This window comes from Epinephelus fuscoguttatus, linkage group LG3, assembly GCF_011397635.1.
Source record: "Epinephelus fuscoguttatus linkage group LG3, E.fuscoguttatus.final_Chr_v1".
Taxonomy (NCBI): Eukaryota; Metazoa; Chordata; class Actinopteri; order Perciformes; family Serranidae; genus Epinephelus; species Epinephelus fuscoguttatus.
This window is the reverse complement of record NC_064754.1, coordinates 15,298,391-15,313,662: the sequence shown is the minus strand read 5'-3', so window position 1 is coordinate 15,313,662 and position 15,272 is coordinate 15,298,391. Positions and strand designations below refer to the sequence as shown.

The window sequence follows — 15,272 nt, the reverse complement described above, 5'->3', positions numbered from 1 at the left end:
CCAGTTGGCAGCATGGCAAACCTGGGCCCTGAGAGAAGTGGGCTGACCCTCATGTGTGGGAAGCCTGTAGTCAGATTACAGTTTTCACAGAAAGTCTGTCCCGTAGGAGAAGATCTGGGCCAAAGATTGGTAGCCAGATGGAGAGAAATTACTCAGAGTCAATTAAGGCAAAGCATAACTTGGCTCAGCATATGCATGGAATGATGCAGAGACTGACCGGTGAGTTTCAGTGAGGGTGTGGTGGGCCGAATTACTGTAAGAGAGAATATGCTCACTTGCAAAGAGATTGACAATGTACAGTAACCTTTTTTGTCCTGTTCGTGGAAATGCTTCATGGTCTGGATAAGCTTCAGAATCTGACAAGCACTTACTTCGAAGCATACTGACCCGTTGAGGCAGTCTTCAGAGTGGTATTAAAGAAGCTGATGAAAAGCACATTAAGACTACGGCATTGAGTTGGGGTGCAAACAAAGAGAACTGGTTAAACTAAACCTTGACCCTGACTCAACTTTTGCTGCAGCACAGTACATCATCAACACTTTGTAACATAATGAGGTAAATCTACTGTTTATGTCATGTTTTTTGGCATCTGATAACTCATGGATCGACTACTCAGATGTGCATCCCTGGACTGTTTGATTTGATGGAGCAACATGCCCAAAGCAACTCAATGTTTTGTGTTTTTTCAAAACAAATCTGTTTTCAGTCTGAACTTTGGGTAAGGATGGTGATACGGTTCAGTCGCATGGTTTGTTGCACCATTTTTCTTTCTCTCCCTAATTCGAGACCAAGATATCCAAACAACCACCAAAAATTAGACACAGAACACCACAGGCATCCACCCAAAGGATCAATCTTATGCTACGTCTTAAATCGGATACTTCTGTAGGTGTATTTGCTATTTTGAGTGCCTCAGTGTGTTCAAACTGAGAACTATGCAATACACTAGGAGAACCCGGATGGTGCCCTCATAACAGTCAAAATGTTGAGTGTGGAACGTTGGACACTCCTAACCCTAAATGGTCGCCGTGCTGCCGATATGAAGGAAAAGGGGGGACCACAAACACATTTCAAACTTGTGAAATGTGAACACCAAAGCATCGTACAAATATACATGTGTATTTTTCACTGCCACTATACTGTTGTCAGACATACTGTAAGCCATTAGTTTGCTTATTGAGTCAGTTCTGTAATGATTTAGTAACGCAAACAATAATGCAAATGCTAATCGTAGCTTGCTAGCTTGCTAATAGTGGCACACTTTTTCATAAGGCACTGACGTTACATGTGTTGTTGTCACGACCCTGGCTGTGTCACTAGTTTCCCTGTGTTTTTCTTGTCCTCTGTTTCCCCCTCCCTGTCTCCTGTCTCTCTGTGTGTCCTTGCTGTGGGCGTGGCAACTCCCTCACTCTCCTGGGTTCCTGATTACCCTCATTCAGCTCACCTGCTCCCTGCTGCTCACCTGAGAACCATGCATTAATCAACCCTGCAATATAAGAGGCCGTTTACACGTACACGGTGATTTTGATAAACGGAGACATCTTCCTTCGTTTGTGCCCTTCGTTTACACGCAAACGGAGATTTCTCCTCTGAAAACAAGTCTTTCCAAAAACTCCAGCCAGAGTGGAGATTTTGGAAAACTCCGGTTGCGCGTTTGCATGTAAACTGAGATAAACGGAGATAAACGGAGTTATAGGCAGCCCACGTCACAGTATTCGCCGTAACTTGCGCCTGTGTCAAAAGTGCGACCAATGTTGCTATGGTGACAGTGGATACATGGAAGGCTTGAGCTTCTCGTTACACTGCCACCTACAGGTTTGGCGTGCTCTTGTGTATATATACACAGGTAAGTGTAAACGAAGATCTTTTTGAAAACGGAGATGGTGAAATGTCCGTTTATGAACATAGCCGGCAACGTGTAAACGGCCTCTAAAACACCAGCTCTCCACTCCACTCCTTGCCAGATCGTTGAGTCTACCTCTGTGGATCACCGCATGCCTGCCCACTTGTTTGTTCTTCTGCCATACTTCCAGCCAGCCAAACCCCTACAACCTAGTTTGCTTCCCTGCCATCAACCCACTCTCCTCATCCTAAAAACCCCTGGATTTTTCCCTACTGCCACATTCATTATCCTGGCCATAAAACCCCCTTTTAACCACTTTGTTTCTGAGTCTGTGCTCTGTGTTTGGCTTCACCTTGTTGATTGTAGCAGTTGTGGCGTAACCTATACAATCTATGGACGCAAGTTACATTTGGCATTTATGCATGCTAAATTGTTATCTTTACTTTTAGCATTAGATTTGTGGTCAGACGTAAATATTCGCGAAATGCAGCAAACATCATTAACTTCATAAATCAGATGGTGACAGAGCCAGCCAGTCTCAGCCACGGACTTTCTTCACATGTTGCCGCTTTGTCAGTGGCCTCTCACGTCTACATATTACACGACTGGTATCTTAATGCTTCTGCTGTTGATGTTTCAGGATGCCACTACCAACGCTGGGACATCAACAAAAGCATGTGTTTAGGCAACAAAAACATGTGGTTAGTTTTAGGAAAAACAAACAAACAAAAAAAAAAAATCATGGCTTGGCTTTACAATCACACGGGAGATGAATACCAGGCTTCTGGGTGAAAGTCCAGGGTTTGTTTGACCCATCCACCACTGCTCCCACCTGCCCTAAAGGGACTTTCCAGCTCCTTCTATTGTGTTGTTATCACCAGCATTTCAACCCCACACCGTCCAGCTGACCAGCAGTTATTCTAACACCATGAAAGGTTACTTCAAGCCACATGGCATACTGACACCGCCTGACTGTGTATCATACCGCCACAAAAAGTGGCTTTTGGTGTAAGGCATCTAATGGCAAAAATACTGACAAAGCGGCAGTATTCGACAACTTCTTAACGAGAATGGGCTGGACATTCACAAATATAGGAACATGCCGTAAAATAGCATTCATATTTAATGCATAATAAACACAGAAGAAGTCAAGTGAGCAAACAAGCAGATATAGCAAGCATATATTTTGGTGAGTGAAAATCATTTGTCAAATGTTGGCGATAATGCTCCGCCCATTTGCAATTCACCAAGCAGAAGAAGAAAAGCTACCAGATCTTGCCATTGTCATTAAATGGTGACATTGGGACTTTTCCCATAGCAACAACATAAGGCCAGAGGATCAACCATTTCCTATAGCACCATTCTCAGGTTTATCTCATCATCTGAAAGTTACATTACCCTGATCTTGGTTCCACGATCATGCTCCAAAGGGGATGTACCAATCTAATTTTAACATCCATAAACACTGCTTTTTAGCCTCAGGACAATGTTTACAAGGGTATTTCCAGTCTTTGCTGGAAGAAAAACAAAATTGCTAACATGTTGCTCACTCTGCACACGCACTTCCAACATATGGATGAAAAACAAATGTGTTATGATATTCTTGAGTTCAATTTGGCTTCAAAAACAGCCTGAATTCACCCTAAAGGAGGCTGAAGTTGTGATCAAAGACCAACTATAATAGAAGAAAACATATCACATTTCCACTGAAACATGACAAATAATTGCACATGTTCACGTACATGACCTGGCAAGGAAAAACAAGAGTCACGCTGGCCAAAGCCAGTTGGTGGGGTGGGTGGGCTCAGCAGCAGCAGCAGCAGTGGCAGCTGTGAAAATGGAGAGTAGGATGAATAAAAGGTGTTCAGGTAATGAAGTGCATACTGTAGAGCCATCTGTATATACAGCAGAATGCAGGGGTGGACTATTATTTTAACAGGTTGAAATCATCATACCTTGTTATTGGTGGCTGGTCTGCTCCGTGTGTGAGTGCGTGTGTGTGTTTGTGTGAGTCACATCGATGAGCAAAGCAATCCTAGAGTCCTCTTGACTTGAACCTGAGCTATAAAGCATAGTATTGGGTGGGATGAGAACACGAGTGCTCATTTCCTGTTAGGTGTCAGGTCTTTTTATTGTCCAGGTGCTCTGTGAAGTGGATCCCGGCCTACTTCTTTACCTAAAGCACACACTACAATAGAACAGGTCCAACAATCGTGTTATTGTTCTTTCTAAATTGATCTACACGCTCTCACTAGTTTGTCTGACATAACAGACCCAACTATGCTGGAGGATTTATGAGGCGCTCAACAACTGATGACTAATACTCAAAAAGGTTATGCAGCAGCACCTGCTGTCTCCCACATTAGCACACACACACACACACACACACACACACACACACACACACACACACACACACACACAGCACAAAATATGTAAAACAGTAGAAGGGCTGTAATTGACATTTCTTACAGTGTTGGGCTCTAATTGGAGTTTCTAGCTACACCGTGTCTTGGCAGACATAATTGGCTGCTTTCTCCCGCGGAGGGAAAGTGGAGGTCACGGTGAATACAGCGGTAACAGTAACTGAGCGGAGCAAGATTATCATTGACCGTCACAGGCCTGGGCCTCTAGGGAGACGTAGATGCATGAAGTGACGCAGGATCCAAAAAAAAAAAAGAGCCAAAAAAAGGAAAGAGGTGAGAAAGAAAGCAAAATATTGAGGGGGAGACAGAGATTACAAGAGTGGTGTAGGGAAAGTCAGAAAAAACAGACAGGAGAGAGAGAGCCAGCAGATGTTTGGCAGGGGCTTCAAAGTAGTATTCCATACTAATTCCTCATCCAAAAACAACATCGCACACTTTCCTTTTGTTTCCTTTGTTTTGGGGGGGGTCGTCAGGAGGGTCAGCAGATAGCTTTGACAATGATGTGTTAGAAATGTGTCATTCAAGGGGGGGATCCACGAGGTCACTGTCATTCTTGTGTCGCCCTCCCAGCGTCTAATTAGGAACAGATCCCCTGGAGAGCAGCGAGCAATGGAACGCAGAGCTGCTTTTCTGTGCGACATATTGAATCGCCTTCTTATCTTTCTGCAGAGTAAGCAGAAGGGGAGATTCAAAGAGTATGGCTAAAATAGCAGCACAACAATTGATGCTGTCTAAAACCAGCTGTGAAATCAGCCACAGTATTATTTTTAACATCGACCGCACCAGCTCCATTAACAGGATTACAGTGCAATAACGTTTTCCTGGCACAGATGCTCCTCATCATCAGTTAAAAATATGCTTTTGATTCATGCAGCGGACATAAAATCATAGTGAGTTACTGAATCCCAATTGAAATCCAAGACCAGATACACTGTAAATAGCTGATACTTTTTTTTAATAATAAAGTTGTGTGGCACTTTTTACCCTCTCTTAAGATCGTAAATGTCACATAATAACTCATCAGAAAAGTACTCTATGCAAATAGATGAGTCAGCAGAACAGTGTCACCCCAGACATCCTTCATAGGGGTGGCCAGATGGTGGTGGCACACCAAAAACCAAAGCCATAACTGGGATTCTTTTATGCTGTTGATATGCTCCTTGAAAAGTATGTTAAGGAATCACATACTGATATACTTTGGTTTTGCATTTCATAGACTGTATGAGAGTGGCTGTAGACCCCCGTCCATCTATTGGGGGCATCACTGTTGAAGAAATCCCTCATATTGATACTCCACACAAAGTCTGTAAGTTCAATGGAAGATGTTATTCCAAGCGTTCAGGCTTCCCAAGGCAAACTCGTGTTCATTGTCTGCATTGCAAATACCAGATGACTTGCAGCTGGAGCACTTCCAAGGACTGTATAGGTCAAGTTAAATCATCAGTGCTCAAGATGAGCAACCGTGTTGGGAAATACCTGGTGCTTTGACAAAAAGTCAAATGCCCAAGCCTTTGTGCATTAAAAAAGTAAGAAGGAAAGTCAAGTCTAGGGCTGCTCCTTGAAGTTCGGAGATTCGAATCTTAAGTCGGAGACCCCTCAGTCGACTGAGATTGTTTCAAATCGAGCAGTCGTCAGTGCTCTGTGCAATGTAGTTCTGGGGAGATATCGGTCCCTGGATTATGCTGCAGAGTGAGCGCTCTTGACTTTCATGCTACTCTTTGGTACAGACAGCTGCAGACGTGATGCAGCGGCATGGTGGAGGAGAGAATCTACACAGTAAGGCTCCAAGACAACAGTATCTTTTCCCCTTTGCTTAGAAGTAGTGAATTTACAGCTCAAAGATACCTAACACGACCTGGCTCTGGCTATTGTTTGATATCCAGTGTCGACAAAAAATGTTGTTGCACATTTCCGATACGTCGTTAGTGCCATTAGCTTGTTTACTATATTTCGTGAATGCTACTGTCACACTGAACCGCCCGCTGAGTCCTGTTTAAAACTTTCTATGAACAGAAAAAGCCGAATTGTCGAATATTTGTATTAAATGTCAGAATCCGATTCGACTGACATAATTCCGAGTCGGGTGCAGCTCTAGACAAGTCAACTGAGTCTCCCATTTCAACTAATAGTTCTTGAGAAGATGCAGTAGTGGCTGTAAGATACTCACGTTTGATTCATCAATGTGCATGGACGATAAACTCTTTTTTAACGTGTACTTTTTCTTTATGTCGCATGCCATTGTTAAGTTGGAAATGGGTATTCACGGCAGTGTGCATTTCTTTTTTTTAGTTGATTTTCTTGATTGCCAAATTAATTTATTAACCGTGAGTCAGGGAAATATTTAAAACTTAGCACCCCTTAACTATAGTATGGTCAAATTACCCAGGAGACCCCATGCTTCCTCCTGTGTTGAGAAATGTTAAGGTTATCCAGATAACCTTTAAATGTCAACTTACAATGGGGAATAAACGCCTCCACACACTTCAAGACTTTATGACAAGTTTGAATATGGTGAAACTTTTTTTTGCTGTGGAAAACTGTCACTATTAGAATCCACTTTAACTCCCATTCATCATGAAGAAACAACAGCTCTGAATCCTATAAGAATGAGATAGAGTCAGAAGATTGAATTTTTGGGTGCACAACCTTAAGACACTTCAAAGCTCCTCTTAAGTTAAAAATAGGATATATGAGGGGGCACCCAGCCCCTTCCATGCTGTTTCTTCCTAGAAAGTCAGTGCCGATTTCAAGGTTCTGGTCTTTATTGACACTGTAAGATTGAAGCATTACATCCCAGTTTGAAGCTCATGTTACCTGGTTGAAGTTTTCATGAAACGCAGGGGTCTTGTTACTGAGCCAGACTTGTTACAAGTGAAAGGGGATAGCCAGCAGTGGGGCTTTCAATAAGCAGTGTTGGCTACACATCACGTTCAGTGTGGTCAGGCTAAACCTCATCATCCATATGGCGTATGTGTGTTTCCTCACATGTGCTGCCACCCTGTAGCTAAAATATCCTCCTCTGACAGTCACACACCCCTCTGTGCTGAAACTATCATCATGCTCATTAAGGAAGACAGAAATATCAGGTTTTTTTCTGTATCTGTACACACCTCTTTACTATGCTTGTTAAAACATGCTGCTTTTTTTCTTTCCTGGTCGGCTTAAAGGAGACTCCCCTGAGCCTCTGCAATCCCCAGATTGTCTGAGCTCAACTCTAAGTGAAGTCACTGAAGCAGTTTTGAACTGTTTTACTGCCTGAGGGTGAAGCCAGCTAACACAGCTAAGCCAGGGCGGTGTGAGAATGATACTGGGCCATCTCCTCGCTCAAGACGTACCACCCTGATTGATGCTGGCTGTCTGTTTTATAGCCTGGAGGCAATGCTAATGACTGCCTCCGGCCTCCCATGTGAACTCTGTCCAAAGCAGCCTCCTCTGATCCGGAACATCATTTAAGATAGCCCTCAGTGCACCTTGATTAAACACACAGGATACATTTGACAGCCTAAGGCGAAGGAATGTCAAGCTAGTTTCTATGCAAAACCTTTTAAAGCTCCTTCCAGAGAAAACTTTAAAATGGAAATGATGCTTACACATTTCGGCACTTTGATCATTTTAGTATTTGGCAGTCCAGGTTTAGTGTTTGAGATTTATTTTACAATGGTTCCATAAACCAAATATATGTAATTCATAGCTTTGGGCAACATTATTGGATGTATTTATGGTATATGTTGTATTCTCAATATGCTATTAGTGTAGTTCTGGAACAAGTAGTTGTGTCATGGATAGGTGGTGTTTATTTTTCCATTTTATACCATAATAAATTGAACATGTTGATTTCTTGTTTGGTCTATCAACATATAATCGGCATTATTAGTGAATGATAATGCTCAGGGCAATAACAAAATACTTCAAACAGCATGTGTAAGCTTTCAGGCTACATTTTCGTATGACCAAATCACCATAATAAATGTTGGCATTGTACTAACTGCAAACCACAAGTACATTACTTTTATATGATATTATAAATTAAAAATATTAAGTTTCCTTACATTTCAACAATGCTGGGGTCAACATCTAGTATGGTTTGGGCACAAAAAACACTTGGTTATGGTTAGAAAAAGGTCATGTTTCAGCTTAAAATAATACGGCTATAAAGCCGCTCGAAATGCAGCAATGACTTGTTTAAAAAAAAGACGTTTTAGTGGCACTATCCTCGATGGAAGAACAGTGATGTGTCACTAAAAATCACCCACATTTTGTGGCACTGTCCCAGCTGGAAACGCAGCGACAGGTCCTTATAAAAACTACTGTTTTTTTCATTTGTTGATCTGAAACAGTGTTGTGCAGCTTAGGTCAGCATCTCGCCTTGGTGTCAAGCCCTCCACCATCCTCTCCACTCTCCCAATGACAAACTGAGCTCATATAATACGTTGCTTTAGAAAAGTTGATATGCTACGTATGAAACCTACAAATGTAACGTATCTGGGGTTTGCAGAAACCTAAAGTTGCGACATTTTCTTCTCACAACTGCTGCTACCAACACAAGGGGTAGAGCCTTAAGGGGCAGGTAGTCCAACATATTGGTAATAATATAGAAAAAGTGAACTCATCAATGCTTTAATTCAGAGGGATTTCTTCATTTTCCAGCCACTACAAATGCTGTAATAATTTCATAGCCTTAAGGTTAGGCTTTCCCAAAGCTAACTGGAGCTTGTAGTGCAAATGACTAAATGCAATGTGATGTTCTGATATTAAATTTTAGCTCAAGGCTTTTTCCTTATGAAACTGATCCCCACTGGGAACAGTCTCGAGCCAGCCCAAGCATAGCACTGAGGACAAACCGTTGGAAAGGCGTTATGGGTTAGACTGAGTGCTGCCAGCCTCACCAGATCTCCTGGGCACTGAGAAAGGTGTGGTGGGAAAGTGTTGCCAAAACTCCTGGCACTGATTCTGTCTCAAACAGCACAGTGCTTGCTGACAAGCAATGCCACATAACCGAGAGATGTCTTTGATGTTTCCATGTACACCATAGCAATTTCTGACTGAAGTCCACAGAAACACAACTGTTATCATTTTCCAAAATAGAGGCTTAGTATAATCTGACAACACAGCAGGAGGTCAGACTACAGGAGAGGTGCAGAGTGAAGTCCAGAGTGAGGTAAGCCAATCTGTCTAATCTCTTTAAATCAACTGTGACAAAATGCCCCTGAAACTTGGCAGCGAAAAGGGCCAAGATATTTGGGCAAATGGCTTCTCCGGCTGGTGCTGTGGCTTGGGCGGTACAGTAACCCAAAGGATCCTGTTTGCAGTTTAGCGTCAAGGTCCTCCTGGCAGATCCATTAGTCTCGGCTGATGAAACAAGGAAAAAAAGGGTATTTTTCCCCCACATTTATCCCCCCCCTCTGTCACTGTGGCCACAAAGTGGAAGGGTAGTCACTTGAACTTTCAATTCATCCTCTGAGGTGATACCAGAAAGTAAAGAAAAAAATATCCGTAGGGTTAGTGCTCATGAAGACATGCATTCTACACAACATCAAGTATTTGTTTGTGCCTTTACCAGGCAGTAGACAGCAGAGCACAAAAAGAAAATGAAGGGAGAAATTACATGCAACAAAGGTCCCTCAATCAAACAAACTTGTACACAAACCCAAAACAAGTGTACAAATTAATAACTGAAACAAACACTCTGTGTATAGTGTCCTTAGAGACCATAACTCATACAAACATGTACCTAAGCCCTGGATCTGTTCCATGTTTCCACTGCAGGTAGCACTCTTAAATGTAGGCGAGGTTGTTACTGGATGTTAATAACTGTGTAACATACACAATGGAGAACATCAGACGTTTCATGTACATTCTTCTCCGTAAGTGGCTGTCTATTACAAGAAGGAGACAAGCTTTGTTTGAGAAATGGCTGCAAGCACCAGGAAAATACTATGGAGCAGCTTCGGTGTCAGCAAACCAACAGTGTCTGTGCTAGGTACTTCAACGTTGCGATTACAAAAAATTGGGATATAACGGAGTTGTTATATTAATACCATCCGCAACTTTTGACAATGGAAATGCAAAAATAACCATTCTAATGTGTGACAAATTGAACTTGACCTGGGCTGGTTGGTTGAAGTGAAGCTAAAGAGACATGACCTAAAAGGGATCTGAGAAAAGTCAGGGCCTTTCCAAACAGATCCAATTCAACCAAAATCTGATAAACCTGTAGACTCACAAAGAGCTCTACATGGCAGGAAGTCATTTTTAGGGATAGTGTATAGACAGTGTCTCTAGGGATGATAGTGATTTGTTACAGGTACCCATTGTCCTCAGAGGATAAATCCAAAGATGAGACGAGACGAGACGAGAAGAGATAAGATGAGACAAGATGAAACTGTATTTATCCTGGTGAATCTCAATGACTTTGGTGATCTCATGACATTTTCTCTACTGCCTTGACAAGGTTGACATTTGTGGTTTTAAGTGAAATGTCTCAACGTGTGCTGGATTGTTTGCCTTGAAATTTTAAACAGATATCCAGAGTCCCCAAAACATGAATCCAAATTATTTTTTTGATCCTTTGTCCTTTTTCAAGCATCACCAGCAGGTCAAAGTGTTCACTTATACAGTGAAATATTTCAAAAACTAAATGATGGATTGGCACAAAGGCTTTTATGATGGGGAGGATTAACCCTAATGACATAACCTAGGTGATCCCTGGATGTTATTGTCAATAGTCTGTTGGATGGATCACCTGGTCTAAATTTAAACTTGTCTAATACTTTAGTTTATGACTAATAACTTGCAAAACAATTGGCATTCCTATCAGAATCAGGTGATCCCTGGATGTTATTGTCAATAGTCTGTTGGATGGATCACCTGGTCTAAATTTAAACTTGTCCAATACTTTGGTTTATGACTAATAACTTGCAAAACTATTGGCATTCCTATCAGAATCAGCTGTACTTCTTGTGAAGTGTCATTAGCATGTGTTAGCATTCTAACACGCTACACCAAGCTGGTGAGCCGGGTGATCTTTAAACCTGCTTCGCACTAGCATCTTAGCATCGTCATTGTGAGCACAGCCCAGTCGCCAGACGAAAATGTTCACATTATACATTTCTGCAAACCACAACTATGTTACATTTACACAGTGGGATGCTGAATGGCATGTCACATAGGCGAGACACCTACAAAGCTTCAAAACTACTGTTGAAACCAACAAACAACAACACCGGTTGTCTTTTGTCAGCCCTTAAAGGCATTCTCACCAGTGTTTTTGGCGTCACCCTGAGTGTTTTTCAGCTGCACATCACAGCAGCGTTTGAGCCACCAAACCTTGAAGTATTTCAACAACCCATCCCTGCCTTTCCAGGAGCTATTGTGCAATCAAATGTGGGCGTTTAAGCCAAAAACATAATCTCTTCCTAACCAAACCAAGTGGTTTCTGTGTCTAAACCTAACTACACCTCACAAGAACACAGAATTTCAATGTATCAGCGACAAATTGTTGTACAAATGTAACATATCCATGGTTTAAAGAAACATTCAACATGTGCATTTCTTCTGAGCATGTTAGTAAACTGATGTTAGCAATCAGCTAATGTCAGTATGCTGTGCCTGAGTACATCCTCACAGAGTTGTTAGCATGGCTGTAGACTCTTGTTTTCATCTGCCTGCTCTGCGTCATGCGTAAGATTGACCAAAACAGAACAATCTGGATTTCATCAGGTAAATTATCAATCACAGAGAAGAAAAATAAACATGCTTTTAGAAACCTGAATCTTAGCCTTCTAGTATTTCTAAGTACTACTCCTTCCAAGAGGCTTCTCAGAATTCTCATCAAGTGTATCTGACACAGGTTAGTCAAACACAACATATCATTTAACTGGTCACATATGCAGATTTATTTTCTCCAGCTGGGACATTCCTCTCTACAGATGCTCAACAGTTCCCATGTCCAAGGAGGAACCAGGGGGAGAAAACCAGGACAGTGGCCCAGACGAGGCCTCCACTCCTCTTTCAGGGATGATTCCGGCCTGTCCAACCCCCACCCACTTGGTGCTTCATAAATCTCACTTTACTAGATAGCAGTTCCTAAATTGCTAGTAAGTTGTGCTAGGATACAAAGGCACAGAAGTCAAACATGCAGGGGCATAACCACCCACAGAAAGTCAACCATACACACACACCAACCTCAGTCTTACACACAGCTTATAACTGTATCAGTTTTTACTGTGACAATGGGTCTTCTTGACACTGAACAGTGAAGCAGCCGGGTCTAGTCTTCCAAGGTCAATGAATTCTCACAGAGGCAAAACAACAACGTCTGACTCTGGAGCTGAACCCATAAATATATGAGGTCAAGCCTGCAGACACCTAAAAACTGGTTAAAATATTCCGTGCTGGGATGAGGAACAGCATTTTAATGCATGATAGCATTTGTGAACAATGTGTGAAAGAAACAAATCAGCATTTGAAGCGAAAAGGAGGTAAAAATATGGATTTCAGTCTTACTTGGAGATGATTAAAAGACACCACGGTTCAACGATGGCAAGTGATGACGGAGACGTTTAAGAAAATAAGCTCTAATTAACAGCCGGACTGTCAGTGTCTCTACAGTGAAAACGTCAAAGAAAATAAGCACGCGCAGAACAGGAGGCTGCAGTAAAGCCTTGGAAGCGGGAAGGGGGCTGTGGGATATTATACTAGCTCTCAGATGTGTTTGTCTTGGCATAGCCTCCGAGTGATGTCATCATCATCATCATCATGGCTGTTGCTCCACTTCTTTGGCCCAGTAAATGACGACAGCACACATATCCACCTCTTGGGCAAAAGTTCCTCTGAGTTCAGGAGTTGCTCATGTTGCTGTAAGTGCATTGATTAATGTTAAATATTAACATTCAAAATGGAGCTCTCAGATGGGTCTGGTGAGCAGATGCTGTCAGGCCAGATATTTAGAAATGGGATCACAGGGGAAAATGAGTGTGTGGCTTAGGCACAATTATAAATATTCATTAAACAAAACAGTCAATGACGCATGTACCTCACTCAAGAGTTTCTGGTGATCAAAGCTGCATGAGGGAAAATGAATCCCCTCTCAAGTCAAGAGTTAACAGGAACTTGACATTTCAAAACCTCACAAACAAAGCTAAGAGGAGGGCCGGAAATTAGGACATCCTCATCCATGGAGTCAATTTCGAGAAGACATCGACTTCTTTGCGTGTGACCAAAAGCCACATCACAAAAGACAGAACTTCACATGCAACTTCTTTACTCTGTCAAAACTTAATTTAACAATTATCTCATTTCTGCTGACAGAGGACAAATTGGAAATGCACCAAATGCTATGTGAATCATGCACGGAGAGGACGAAACGACAAGCTGTTCGAAACTGACTCATTAAGGCGCATGATCGCTCAAAGATGTGGAGGCCAAGATAATTCGAAGAAAATTAATTCAAACATGGAATAAGTGTATAGATAAGAGCAAAGAAAGGAAGTGGATGCACTGTATTTGTTCTCGTGAGTTGTGCAAGCTGCTGGCTGTCAGTGACTGCTTGCATGGAAAAATCAAATCCAGCTCTGGGATTGCTAAACAGAGTTTTCACCATCGGGGGAGGCGAGGTGAAAAGTGAAGTGCTGAATCTCTTGGTGATGAAAATACTACCAGTGTTCTCTTGATCCGCATTGTTAGCCAAATATCGTCACCGTAGTTCACAGTAAATGCGCTGGATGTTCATGCTTGTGAACACAACACCTTTTGCTCCCACTTCAACCAGTCAAACATCACAACTCTCATTTTTAGAGAGCTGAAGACTGGCTTTTGAATTTACTTGACATTCCTGTTGCGAAAAGCAAGAGTCTGGCCTCCAGCCATAACACTGCCTTCTCTCCATACACTGACTGCTGCCAGCCAAACAGCACCTCCAGGTGGTGCCAAGCCCCAGCTAGGAGAGCAGGAGATTGGGAGAAGAGGGGAGAAAACAGAGGAGTGGGAGGGAGGCTGGAGTGGGGGAGTCTTGCGGACAAAGGGGTTAGAAAAGGAGGGAGACAGAGAGGTGCTGAGTGAGCATGCCTCTCTGAATATGTTTATTCTACTAATGTGTACTCAGACTGACGGAGATACAAACAGGAAGAAACAAACCAAATGTCAAGCAGTTCTAACAACAGCAGTTCTTCAGCTTTTCACCCAACATGTGTTAATAATAATGTTCTGTTATGGATCTCAGTGTGTGGATGGTTGTCAGGTCCACAAAAACATGCTTGGCACACAAACAAAAACAAGAGTCCACTCACCACTTTCACTCTTCTCAATCACGTCCACCGTCTCGCCGGCCTTGAGGTTGATCTCCGAGTTCTCCTGCCTCTCGTAGTTGGCCACGGCCACGTACTGCTCCAGCACCATGGGCTCCGAGCTGTCAATCCCTGAGGGGAAGAAACAGGCTGTCAGCCACCTGCCTGCCGTGGCACCCCGAGATCGCCCCCTGCAACCAACTACACTGCTGCCGCTGTGCACCCGGTGTGCCGCCATCGGCCAACCCCCGCTCCCTGCCGCCGTTCCTCCCTGACCAATCAGAACGCGAGCTCACGACTTGGCTGCATAGTCCCAAACGTCTGGCCATATAGCTGAGTCGACCCCCGGCCCACAGCAAAGGACTGAGGAGCATCGAGAGGATTCAAAACAAAAGGAGGGAACAGGATGGAAATGTTTGCAGGGGCTGCATCTCATGCCTAAAGTGGATCCATGACCTGAATCAAACTTTAAGATCCAAAAAGAAAGAAACAGAGAGGTAAATTTAAAAAAAGGGAGAAATAGAGGAGCTTCTAATGTTTGGAGGGGAAGACTAGGGAGCGAATGAGTGGAAGAATGGTGAAGTTTCCCTGTGGAAAATCAACAGTGCGGTTGAGAGGAAAGGCCTCCCCTCCACTGCCTTTGGGAGCCAGCCGTTGGACGGCGAGTCAGGAGGGGGGGTGAACACACCAATCATGGCAGTCGGCACTGCTGGCCTTAAA

At 42.9% G+C, this 15,272-nt stretch overlaps 1 protein-coding gene across 4 annotated transcripts in view; it reads right to left on the bottom strand.

Moving 5' to 3' along the window:
- Nucleotides 1-15,272, bottom strand: part of sh3pxd2aa (SH3 and PX domains 2Aa) — a 148,289-nt gene that overhangs the window by 37,259 nt on the left and 95,758 nt on the right. For all 4 annotated transcript variants that reach the window (XM_049567372.1, XM_049567380.1, XM_049567389.1 and 1 more), the window contains one exon: nucleotides 14,556-14,684. In XM_049567372.1, the coding sequence (XP_049423329.1) occupies nucleotides 14,556-14,684 (129 nt within the window). The remainder of the gene's footprint in view (nucleotides 1-14,555; nucleotides 14,685-15,272) is intronic.